The sequence below is a fragment of the Bubalus kerabau genome, chromosome 15 (assembly GCF_029407905.1).
Source record: "Bubalus kerabau isolate K-KA32 ecotype Philippines breed swamp buffalo chromosome 15, PCC_UOA_SB_1v2, whole genome shotgun sequence".
Lineage (NCBI taxonomy): Eukaryota > Metazoa > Chordata > Mammalia > Artiodactyla > Bovidae > Bubalus > Bubalus kerabau.
In genome coordinates this window covers 75,692,138-75,704,001 of record NC_073638.1, presented here as the reverse complement: position 1 = coordinate 75,704,001, position 11,864 = coordinate 75,692,138, and the positions used below count along the sequence as shown (strand labels likewise).

The window sequence follows — 11,864 nt, the reverse complement described above, 5'->3', positions numbered from 1 at the left end:
TTGGCAGACATTACTAATCAAGATCACACTGTCCTTGCCCACTGAGCCCAGACCAGAGCTCAGGTCCTCTGCACAGCTGCCACTCCTGACTGGTCAGGGTTGAGACATCTTGCAATGCAGTTGCAAACACTGCTCTAGAATTCGAGACCTGCATATATAAGGGGCTGATCTGTGGGTGCTGTGTAGGTGTGGGTGAGTCTGTGAGGAAACCTCCCCCTGCCAGATCCTTGAGGAAACACTCAGAAGTGTGTGCTACAGACGGTGAAGGGACCGGAAAACGATGTCAGAGCAAAACTGACGAGGTGGTCTGGGGTTCTTCAGCCTGAGGGTAAAGGGGCTCAGGGTGGGGCGGCGGAGCGGACCATGTGTGGCCTTCACACTTTGGGACAGAGAGAGAGAACAAGTGGCATGACATGGAGAGAACCACAGAAAAACAGAAACCTCTTCCGTGTATTAAGCTGATGCTAAAGTCAGAGCAGTCCAAAGAGAAGCCTGTCTTGGGAGGTAGTGAGCTCCCTGTCCTTGGAGGTGTGCAAGAAGATGGAGAAGTCTTGGCAGGGATCTTGTGGAAGGCATCCAAGTGGCAATTCTGAGTGAGGAGAGGCGAGCCAGATGATCCTGGGGGTTCCTTCCAGCCCTGGGAGCCAGGGAGTTGGTGGAGACCAGGGAGGGCCTTGTGAGGAAAGGTGGGCAGTGTGGAAAAGGGGCTGTGATGTGTGTGTGTGTGTGTTCCTGGGACTTCGAGAAGAGTGTGGGGAGGTGGGGGTGTGGAGAGCAGGGAGGGTAGAGCCCAGAACATTCTTAGCTGTGGAGCTGGGAGGAGGCAACTCCTGAGCAGCTTTCCCTCTCTCTTCTGGGGAAACCAGGACGTGGAGGCCAGGGAGCCGTGAGAACAGCTGATCTGCTGGGACCAGCAGACCCTGGGAGGGGCGACAGGCAGCCTCGGGGAGACGGGGTTCTTGTTCGGGACAGCCATGCATGTGCTGCGTGACTGTGGATGAGAAACTGCCCCTCTCTGGACTTTCCAGATTCTTTGGTCCAACAGATGGGGAAGCGTGGACCCTACCGGCTGGGACATTCTTCGATCCAGTGTCTGGATTCTAATCTCGGCCCCAGCCTGAGGCAGGACAACTCCATCTTGGGGGGACCAGGTATTCCGAGGAGGTTTCAAATCCTCGAGGACGTGGTGACCAGGTCTCCTGGGGGCCCCTGGGCTTCGCCAGTCTTCCTCCACCATCTCCTTTTGCTTCCTTCTTGCCTACATCCTTACGTTCTTGGCACCCAGTCCTGAAGCCTGGGTCCCTGGCTACCGGATCTGGTTGGGCCGAGGAGGGGACCTGGTTGCTTTGGTCTCCAGTGCAGACTGCCTCCTGGGTGCGCGGGTCCATGCAGAGAACCTGCGGCGCCCACTCCGAGTCCAGACGGGCTGTATCAGTCCATAGTTTTGTCTTCATTTTGTTTTGTTAAAAAAATAGCTATTTTCCTCTGCCCCTTTTCCTGGCCACTCAGGCTGGCCTCACCTCCTCCCCCGGGGCCAAGAGGGCAGGGGTACGGGGGAGGGGAGGGCGTTGGGCGCTGGGCAGTGGTGGGCGGGGTTAGTCTTCAAGCTTCAGGCCACACCCTCTACTGGATGCCCCGGAAGAGGCACATGGCAAAGATCATGGCAAAAAGCTGCAAAGAAAGTAGGATTTGGCTTGTCAGGCTGGGTTCACAGCCCTCCAGGGGGCTGTCCCACCCAGAGGAGAAGGGGCTGCCTGCCCTGGCACAGGAAGGGGGCTTACCCGTCACTCTTGGGACGCTCTTGCTGCAGGCACTCCTGACACTGCCTTGGGCAGGGGGCAAGCCCCTCTTGCCAGCCACTGGTCCCCTCATGCAGTGTGGTCATGAAAAGAAGGGGAGCTTTGACCATAGGTTCAAATCCAGCTCCCTTATTTGCCATCAGCAAACATGGGCCAAACAGTTCCCTTCTCTGGGCCTGAGTATATATCAAGAGCTTACCATGTGCTGGGCACAGTTCTAAATGCTTTCTCAGAAGTATTTTCACAGATCAGGAAGTGAGACCCAGAGAGGTCATGGAACCCACCTAAGATCACACAGCGACAATGAGGAATCCAGGGTTGGAGTCCAGCATTCTGAGTCCAGAGGCCAGTCTCACAGCCCCTGCCCTCCCCTTCTTCTAGCTCACAGGAGGGGGGTGAGATGGGAAGTCTAAGGTGATTAACAATGTAATGGGGCCTATTATATAGTAGATGTTTAATTAAAAGTTACTAGGAATGTTACTGACAGGCAAGAAAGACGTAGCCCTCCCCCAAATTAGGAGCACAGTCCACTGAACCCCTGTCTAAGGGCCCTGGGAGGGTGGGATATGCAGAGACCCGACTCAGGGATGCCTATGTATTCAGGCTGGCTTGTACCCCGATGCCAGAGCTCCTGCAAGTAGCACAAGGCACAGTCCCCAGACCACAGGCTCATGACCGAACCTCCGGGAGGGACTCTGGGTGGGGGAGGCGAGGCATATGGGAACCGTTCCTGCTGAGGTTCTGCCCCCCCCACCCCCCGCCAGAGGCCGCAGCTGGGCTTGTGGGCTGGGTGTGAAGGCAGCAGACTGGGAGCACAGACACTGCTTAATGAGCCCCCGTCTCAGGGTCCCTCCACCTCTGACGTCCACAGTGCTGTAGAAGCCAGTTTTTAGCATCATTTTGCAAATAAGGGAACTGAAGCCCGTGTTCTTCCTGCAGGGTACGCACGTCTGCGATTTGCCAGGGGGCCTGGTACTGAGCTATGTTTCTTGATCATTGTTTCCTCCCAGGAGGGGACTTGTTCACCTAGAACAGTACTGGTGCTCAGCTGGGGCTCAATCTATGCTTGATGAGTGAATGAACGGGTGAATGAATAAATCCATCTCCCCATCCTCGAAAGTCTCCACAAAGCTGCTCTAGGACTGCAGGACACAGTACTCAATGGACATGAGTCTGAGCAAGCTTTGGGAGACCGTGAAGGACGGAAGACTGGCGGGCTGCAGTCCCTGGAGTTCCCAAGGGTCGGACGCGACTGAGCGATGAACAACAGCAAAGGGCAGAGTAAGGAGCTAAGCAAGCCAGGGTTTGTGGTGCTAGGTGGGAGGGAGAGGCTGAGGATTGCGTTGCCTGGTTTCATTTCCCCGCTGGCCAAGGACTGGCTGCCCGTTTCTTCAGATCAACCGGCGTGGGCAAAACTGTGCAACCATCCAGGACAGGGGATTTGAGATCCCAGACGGGAGTGAAGAGAAGGAAGGGGGCAGCCCCACCGTTTGACCACAGCGCCACCTAGTGGCGGCTGTAAGCGTCTGCAGTGGCCTTCCTTTTAAGGGGGCTCAGCGCCCTTCTGATCTTCACTGCTGGGACTCCATCTGCAACTTGTGAGGTTAACAAGGCCCCGCGGCCCTCAACATCCCACAGAGAAAAGGCCTGATCTAGAAGCAAAGGCTGCGGAGAAGGCAATGGCAACCCACTCCAGTACTCATGCCTGGAGAATCCCATGGACAGAGGAGCCTGTTAGGCTACAGTCCATGGGGTCGCTAAGAATTAGAAACGACTGAGCGACTTCACTTTCACTTTCATGCATTGGAGAAGGAAATGGCAACCCACTCCAGTGTTCTTGCCTGGAGAATCCCAGGGACAGAGGAGCCTGTTGGGCTGCCGTCTATGGGGTTGCACAGAATCGGACACGACTGACATGATTTAGCAGTAGTAGCAGCAGAAGCAAAGGCTGTAGCCTCTCCATCAAATCAGCTGCACTGATCCTTCAGAGTTCACTCTGGACCTTGGGTGGGGTGCAGGGGTTGGGGGCGAGTGACTCTCAGGGCCCATCTACCCCCATTGCCCGGAGACTTGCTCAGATGTGTCCAGAGCCCCATAACTCAGGGAACAAACAGGCACGGCTGGGCTTATCACCCAATAGTCCCCGAAGTGGGGTCCCATTGGGTCCTGGGCTAGGGATCTGGAGGTGGAGGTAGGCTGGGGATGCAGGCTGTAGGGGAGTGTCTGCCCCAGACCCTGTGAGGGTGTCTTGCTTCTGGGAAACTGCAGAAGTGGGGGCCTTCACTTACCTCAATGGCCAGCACCCCTATGGCCAGGGCTCCGGCCAGGTAGACGTAAGTCTCGAAGGCGTTGAGGATCACCGTGTAACAGCCCTGGAGGGGAAGGACCAGAGGTGAGGCCAAAGCCAGGAGGGACAGGGGTCAGGGGCCAGCCTCCCGACTGGGGAGTGAAGCCCGGGAACTGGCATGTGGCCCCAGAGCTCAGGCAGCAACCGGCCTACCTTGTCCCACCGCTGTTGGGATAGTTTAGCAGGGAGGGGCTGGGAGGCAGGAGGACCATAAACACAGCAACTTGGCAGCAACGAACCAGAGACCCACCTGGCCCTCCAGCCCCTAAGGCAAGGCTGAAAATGGGCAGCTTGACTGCTGCTCAATCAGACACAGACCCTTTTTTCTTTTGATGGGAATATTGGAAACTTTCCAGTAAATGTCTGGACTCCCTTCTGCTCTTGAAAAGATCAGAAGATCCAGTAAGGTAGGCCATCATTTCTATGTGGCTCTCCCTGAGGACAGGTGCTCCCTGGGGATTCACAGTCCCCACCATCTATCATCCCACACCCATCCTTTCTACTCCTCCCCATTACCAGCCTGACAGCAGGGTTTGGTTTGCAACCTCCGCCCTAAGGAAAGCCAGCCCATTCTTCAAGACCTAGCACGTACCTCACCACCTCCAGGCAGCCTTCCAGGACCAGCTCAGCTCTCACAGTGCCCCTTCTAAATGGATTGAATCCCTGTGCTATTACTGTTTTCTCAAGCAGTCCTCAGGATATACGGACTGAGACAGAGATGGAGCCAGTGAGAGATGAGACAGAAACAGAGGGCCAGCATTACCAGCATGTGACTGCCACCCTATCTGACCCTGCGTGCCTCACGTCTTGGGTCATCTCTGTGCCCACGCTCCCTCTCTCTGCACCATGCTGACCAGAGACTGATGCATGGTATTTGCTTTGAAAGGAATGTATTTTTAAAGAGAGAGAATTTTCTTTCTTTTAGGAGAATCCACATATTCCTTGGGCCGAGCCAGAGGATCTGCAAGGGAAGAAGTCGCCAGGGTCGGGGTTAGGGAATCACGCCTGGTCCCTGTTGGGTGACGGTGGCTGTGTCTGGGTCCTGTTGAGATTTGGGGGTGCTTCCTAGGTGATTCTTGGGGGCTCACATACATTGTCAGTCACCCAGAAGCTCTGCCTCATTGGCTGGAAGTGGAAATGATACACCATGAGGCTGCACTCGGGCAGGCAGACAGCAGGACCTGACCTGGGCAGAGTGGCCAGGCGGATGGCATGGGGCCCTCCTGCTGGAGGTTGGTGGGGGCTGGGCAGGGAAGGCCCCCACAGGCCCCTCTTTGAGCACCCCGCAAACATACAGGGTGTACCCAGATGAACAGACCCCCCAGCATGGTGAGGTGGATCCAGTGTTCTTGGGGCTGACGGCATGTCAGAATCACCTGGGAAGTAGTTAACAATACACACGCCAAGGCGCACCCCCAGGACCCTGGATCAGGGGGTCTGGTGTGGAGCCCAGGAACGTACGTGGCGAGCAGATGCCCCAGGCTATTTCTAAGGCCTGTGCCATGGTCAGGCTGAGACACACCAGGCCTGGCAAGGACGACAAGGAAAGAAGGCCTTAGCTGGCTGGGAGCCCAGCCAAGTGCTGTGTGGTTGGAGCCCTAAGGGCGCCCTCCCACAGGCCAGCTGGTCTGGAACCCAGCATGGCTGGAGGTGGCTTCAGAGCTGGCAGGGAAGCCCCATGCAGCCGGCCAGGCCTGGGGCCATCCTGGATCTGCCTGCAGACCCGTGTTGGGGCGGAACTCAGATTGCCAACCCCCTTGCTCTGTTTGCCTCTGTTTGTGTTAAGTCACTTCAGTTGGGTCCGACTCTGCCAGGCTCCTCTGTCCATGGGGATTCTCCAGGCAAGAATTCTGGAGTGGGTTGCCATGCTCTCCTCCAGGGGATCTTCCTGACCCAGGAATCGAACCTGTATCACTTTCAGTTCAGTTCAGTCACTCAGTCATGTCCGACTCTTTGTGACCCCATGGACTGCAGCATGCCAGGCTTCCCTGTCCCATCACCAGCTCCCAGAGCTTACTGAAACTCATGTCCATCGAGTCAGTGATGCCATCCAACCATCTCATCCTCTGTCGTCCCCTTCTCCTCCTGCCTTCAATCTTTCCCAGCATCAGGGTCTTTTCACATGAGTCAGTTCCTCACATCAGGTGGCCAAAGTATTAGAGTTTCAGCTTCAGTATCAGTCCTTCCAATGAATATTCAGGACTGATTTCCTTTAGGATGGACTGGTTGGATCTCCTTGCAGTCCAAGGGATTCTCAAGAGTCTTCTCCAGCATCACAGTTCAAAAGCATCAATTCTTCGGCACTCAGCTTTCTTTATAGTCTAACTCTCACATCCATACGTGACTACTGGAAAAACCATAGCCTTGACTAGATGCATCTTTGATGGCAAAGTAATGTCCCTGCTTTTTAATATGCTGTCTAGGTTGGTCACAGTTTTTCTTCCAAGGAGCAAGCGTCTTTTAATTTCATGGCTGCAGTCAGCATCTGCTGTGATTTTGGAGCCCAAGAAAATAAAGTATCTCACTGTTTCCATTGTTTCGCCATCTATTTGCCATGAAGTGATGGGACTGGATGCCATGATCTTAGTTTTCTGAATGTTGAGCTTTAAGCCAACATTTTCACTCTCCACTTTCACTTTCATCAAGAGGCTCTTTAGTTCTTCTTCACTTTCTGCCATAAGGGTGGTGTCATCTGCATATCTGAGGTTATTGGTATTTCTCCTGGCAATCTTCACTGTGCTTCTTCCAGCCCAGCGTTTCTCATGATGTACTCTGCATATAAGTTAAATGAGCAGGGTGACAAGATACAGCCTTGACATACTCCTTTCCTGATTTGGAACCAGTCTGTTGTTCCATGTCCAGTTCTAACTGTTGCTTCTTGACCTGTATACAGATTTCTCAAGAGGCAGGTCAGGTGGGCTGGTATTCCCATCTCTTGAAGAATGTTCCACAGTTTGTTGTGACCCACACAGTCAAAGGCTTTGGCATAGTCAATAAAGCAGAAGTAGATATTTTTCTGGAACTCTTTGGTTTTTCGATGATCCAACTGATGTTGGCAATTAGATCTCTGGTTCCTCTGCTTTTTCTAAATCCAGCTTGAACATCTGGAAGTTCATGGTTCACATACTATTGAAGCCTGGCTTGGAGAATTTTGAGCATTACTTTGCTAGTGTGTGAGACGAGAGCAATTGTGCAGTAGTTTGAGCATTTATTGGCATTGGCTTTCTTTGGGATTGGAATGAAAACTGACCTTTTCCAGTCCTGTGGCCACTGCTGAGTTTTTCAAATTTGCTGGCATATTGAGTGCAGCACTTTCATAGCATCATCTTTTAGGATTTGAAATAGCTCAACTGGAATTCCATCACCTCCACTAAGTTTGTTTATAGTGATCCTTCTAAGGCCCACTTGACTTCGCATCTGGGATGTCTGGCTCTAGGTGAGTGATCACACCATCATGATTATCTGGGTCATGAAGATCTTTTTTGTGCAGTTCTTCTGTGTATTCTTGTCACATCTTCTTAATATCTTCTGCTTCTGTTAGGCCCATACCATTTCTGTCCTTTATCAAGCCCATCTTTGCATGAAATGTTCCCTTGGTATCTCTATTTTTCTTGAAGAGATCTCTAGTCTTTCCCATTCTATTGTTTTCCTCTATTTCTTTGCACTGATCACTGAGGAAGGCGTTCTTACCTCTCCTTGCTATTCTTTGGAAGTCTGCACTCAAATGCGTGTATCTTCCCTTTTCTCCTTCACCTGTCGCTTATCTTCTTTTCTCAGCTGTTTGTATCACCGTACGTCTCCTGTATTGGCAGGCGAGTTCTCTACCGCTAGAGCCACCTGGGGAGCCCTTGCTCTGTTTAGCTCTTTTTAAAGCGTCAGAACCCTGACAATTAGAACAGCAGCAGCAAGCGGGCCTGCTCCAGAGGGCAGGGAAGGAGACTGGGAGAGGCCTGGGAGAGGTGCTTCCAGCCTCCCATCATTCCCTGAGGCTGCCACTCATCTCCTCCCCCCACCCCCGAGTCCGCCTCCTGCCACAATACTCCACCCCCCACTCCCTCTACCCATCACAGCCTGGACTTACGATGTGCTTTGAGGGGCCACCCAGACAAGAAGCACCAGGAACCCGGGGAGAAGTGGTTACACAGGTAACACCGGCCACTTGCTTACTGGGTGAACTTACAGGCACGTTTCGTTTTATTGCGCTTCCCGGATTGTTTCTAGAAATTGACGGTTTGTGGCAACCCTGCATTGAGGAAGGCTATTGGTGCCATTTTTCCAACAGTGGTTGCTCACTTCGCCTCTGTGTCTCATCTTGGTAATTCTCACCATATTTCCAGCATTTTCATTCTTAGCAGATGTGTCACAGGGATCTGTGATCAGTGATCTTTGATGTTACTACTACCTCTTGCTTCCCAGGTGAGACTAGGGATAAAGAGCCCACCTGCCAACGCAGGAGACGTAAGAGATGTGGGTTCGATCTCTGGGTTGGGAAGATCCCCTGGAGGAGGGCATGGCAACCCACTCCAGTATTCTTGCCTGAGAATCCCATGGACAGAGGAGTCTGGCGGGCTACAGTCCACAGGTCACAAAGGGTCGGACATGACTGAGCGACTGAGCACACACTGCCTCTTGCTGATGCCTCAGATGACAGTGAGCATTTTTTAGCAATACAACATTTTAAAATTATAGCATGCATACTGATTTTTTCTTTTGACATAAAGTGATTGCACACATAACAGACTAAGGTGCAGTGTAAAAACCATTTTTAAAAAAAATTTTGCTTATTTCTTTGGCTGTGCTAGGTCTTAGTTGTGGCATGTGGGATCTAGTTCCCCAGCCAGGGATTAAACCTGGGGCCCCTGCACTGGGAGTGCAGTTTTAGCCACTGGACCTCCAGGGAAGTCCCTGAACATAATTTTTATGGACACCAGGAAACCAAAAATTTCCTGTCCCTCGCTCCATTGCAATGGTCTGGAACCGACCCCTCGGTCTCTCCGAGGTGTGCCTGTACTTACTTTTTCTCGGCCTCCTTTGCCCCATCCAAAGACTGGGGCCTGTGTAGGCTAACTACTTCCTAGGACTGGTGTGAGGATAAGATGAGATGCTACGGATAAAGCATGTGGAACACTGCTGGCAGGGATCCACCCCTCAGTCCCATTAGGACCATGTGCTTTCTCTCTGGGCCCCCCAGAGCACAGCCTGGGGGTGGGAGATGTCCGAGTGCAGAACTGGGTTGCCCTCTACAACCTGGGGAGCAGTGGACCCCCCCACACTCATGCATGCACCCCTGTACCATAAGGGGATAGGAGAAGCAGTAAGCCCCTTCTGAACTTGATGTTGACTTTCACATGCCTCACTTGGGCCTGGGGGGCCTCCTTAGGCCTGGGGGGGCCTTATTTGGCTGAGGGAAGTTGTCCCTGCACCCCTCGCCTGCTGCGGTTGGGGCACCCGGGGCCTTAACTGCTCATCTGCCCTCTGTCGGGCTCTGACACCAAAGGTTCACCCTGGGTTGAACCAAGCAGATGGCTTGGCTGATGGAGGCCCTGCTACTGAGACGCCCTCAGGGAGAGCAGCCAGGACAGAGGGCAGATGGAAGATGCCGCCAGGACTCAGTGAGTGTCCCCTCTGGCCAGGCTCTGCTGGGGCCTCATGTGCTTCTTCTGACTTGGACCCCATTCCAGTCTCTCGAGGAAGAGGAATGGAAGGAGGGGGCAGATGACCACTGGCTCAGGGTCACCGCCGAGGAGGCAGGGAAACGGGTTGGTCCTAAGGGGAGTGCAAGCGTCTTCTCTGCTCTATTCTAAAGGGAAGCAGTCGCATCAGGAAGCCCTGATTCCTGCTCATCCGAGAGGGGTGGTCCCTGGCTCAGGGGCCAAACTCCAGCTGGTACCCCTGGGTATCACCTCTTCCTCCCCCTCAGGATAGAAGCCCACCCCGACCCCTCCCCTGCCCGGTAAGACACCGCAGGGACCGTCTTCCCCACCTGCCACCAGACTGTGCGTCCCTGAGCCGTGCTGCTGTTGGCAGCACCTCCCCTCATCTCTGCAGGGAGGGAACATGCCCCCACCTGACTCCCGGCTGCAGTCACCCGCCCTCCGCAACCTCATCTGACAGAGGCCAGAGGGGCCACCACGAAGACCGCCACGTTTCTACGTCCAGCATGGACCTTCCCCTGAGCCCTGCACGTCCAGCTGCCCACTGCCTGCAGGCCCCAAAGGCAGCTGACAGTCCACTCGCCCCAGGGCAGATCCGAGGTCCCCCCAACTAGAACCTATGGAGTCACTCCCAGCACAGCCTCATCCTCCCTTCCCCAGAGTCAATCTACCACTGTTTCACGTCCTGATTCCTTTCTTAGATGCATACACTTCTCTGTGTCTCCTCTACTGTCATCCTGGTCTAACCCAGCCTCATTTCTCACTGGGACCAGTGTTCTAGTCCCTCCTGTCTACTCAGGCCCATCTCTAACCCCTGGCCAGTAAGCAGCCAGAGAGCCAACATGGCCACAACGCCATGTAGAACTTGGGCTTCTCTGCTTGTCTAGCACCTTTGCCCTGGGTCCACAGGTGCTGCATGGTCTGGCCCTGCTGATACCCGCACCTGGAGCTAGTCTTGCCTTATTCACTGTCCTCCAGCCATACTGGCCTTCCCTTGGTTCTGGGACACACCATGCTCCCTCCTACCCCGGGGCCTTTGCACAGGCTGCTCTCACTCTCTGGCTGGAACGCTTTTCCCTTGTCAGGAAGATAAGAGTGTAGAAATTTATGTTTATGAGAGTCACAGCATCACCCATACTCATGACCACCCAGGAAGTAGGTGGGGAGCCAATGAGGATAAAGCAGAGAATCAGTGATGCTATGCGGCAAGAAGACTTAAGACCACCCTGACAAGTGGGGGAAATAGATGGTTTCCTCTTGGGTCACGGTCAAGCTAGGTCACCACCTCCTGGGACAACCCCAGATTTTTTTTTCCAGCAGGGAAATACATTCTTGACTTGCCCATATGACTATCTTAATCCAGGGAAGGCCGAGAAATGAGCAGGGGAAGCTGCCATGGTGGATTCAACTCATACCAATGGAGGAGCCTGATTTTTCATCTTGGATCACATTCTTTGAGGACTTCCTCATTTCTCTTCATTGGCATTCAGTGATAAACAGGGATGGTGGACTAATTCAGTACCCATAAATGAGTGCCCTCTGCCTCAGCTCCTGACAGCCATGTGACTGAGTCCTGGCCAATGAGACCTAAGCAGATGTCTTAGGGAGGTTTCTGGGAAAGAAGCTGGCTCCACCTTTTCAGTTTCTTCCCATCTTCAACGAGTGGAATGTCTGGAGCCATGGCAGCCGTTTTGCCACCATGAAGAACTAAGCACAAGGAAAGGTTGCAAGGATTACCGAGACTAGGCCTTGGCTGACATGATGGAGCCACTGATAAATAGAGAAGCCACCATCTTCCAGAATTCTTACTGTGTGTGAAACACAGAGGCATTTGCCTTGAGTGTAGATTTTCAGTTTCAAATATTTTGCTACTGACTCAACATTGTGATGAGGATGTGAGGCAAAGTCAGAAATGCATCCTGGGCTTCAGGGAACTGGGCTTTGGAGAAAAGACAGAGCGAGTCCCTCAGCAGAAGCTTTTAAAAGGAAGAGTGCTCGGGGGGATGCTAGTGCCTCAGAAAAGGAATCCCAGAAGTCAGTCTCAGGCAGTCCTCATGAGGAGCA

At 53.4% G+C, this 11,864-nt stretch overlaps 1 protein-coding gene across 2 annotated transcripts in view; it reads right to left on the bottom strand.

Annotated features, from left to right (window-relative positions):
* Positions 1-1,549: 1,549 nt before the first annotated feature.
* The window catches only part of TSPAN18 (tetraspanin 18), a 207,653-nt gene continuing 197,338 nt past the window's right edge, over positions 1,550-11,864 (bottom strand). For both annotated transcript variants that reach the window (XM_055546937.1, XM_055546938.1), the window contains 2 exons: positions 4,088-4,171; positions 1,550-1,671 (listed from right to left, as the gene is read on the bottom strand). In XM_055546937.1, the coding sequence (XP_055402912.1) occupies positions 1,624-1,671; positions 4,088-4,171 (132 nt within the window). In that variant the 3' untranslated portion in view covers positions 1,550-1,623. The remainder of the gene's footprint in view (positions 1,672-4,087; positions 4,172-11,864) is intronic.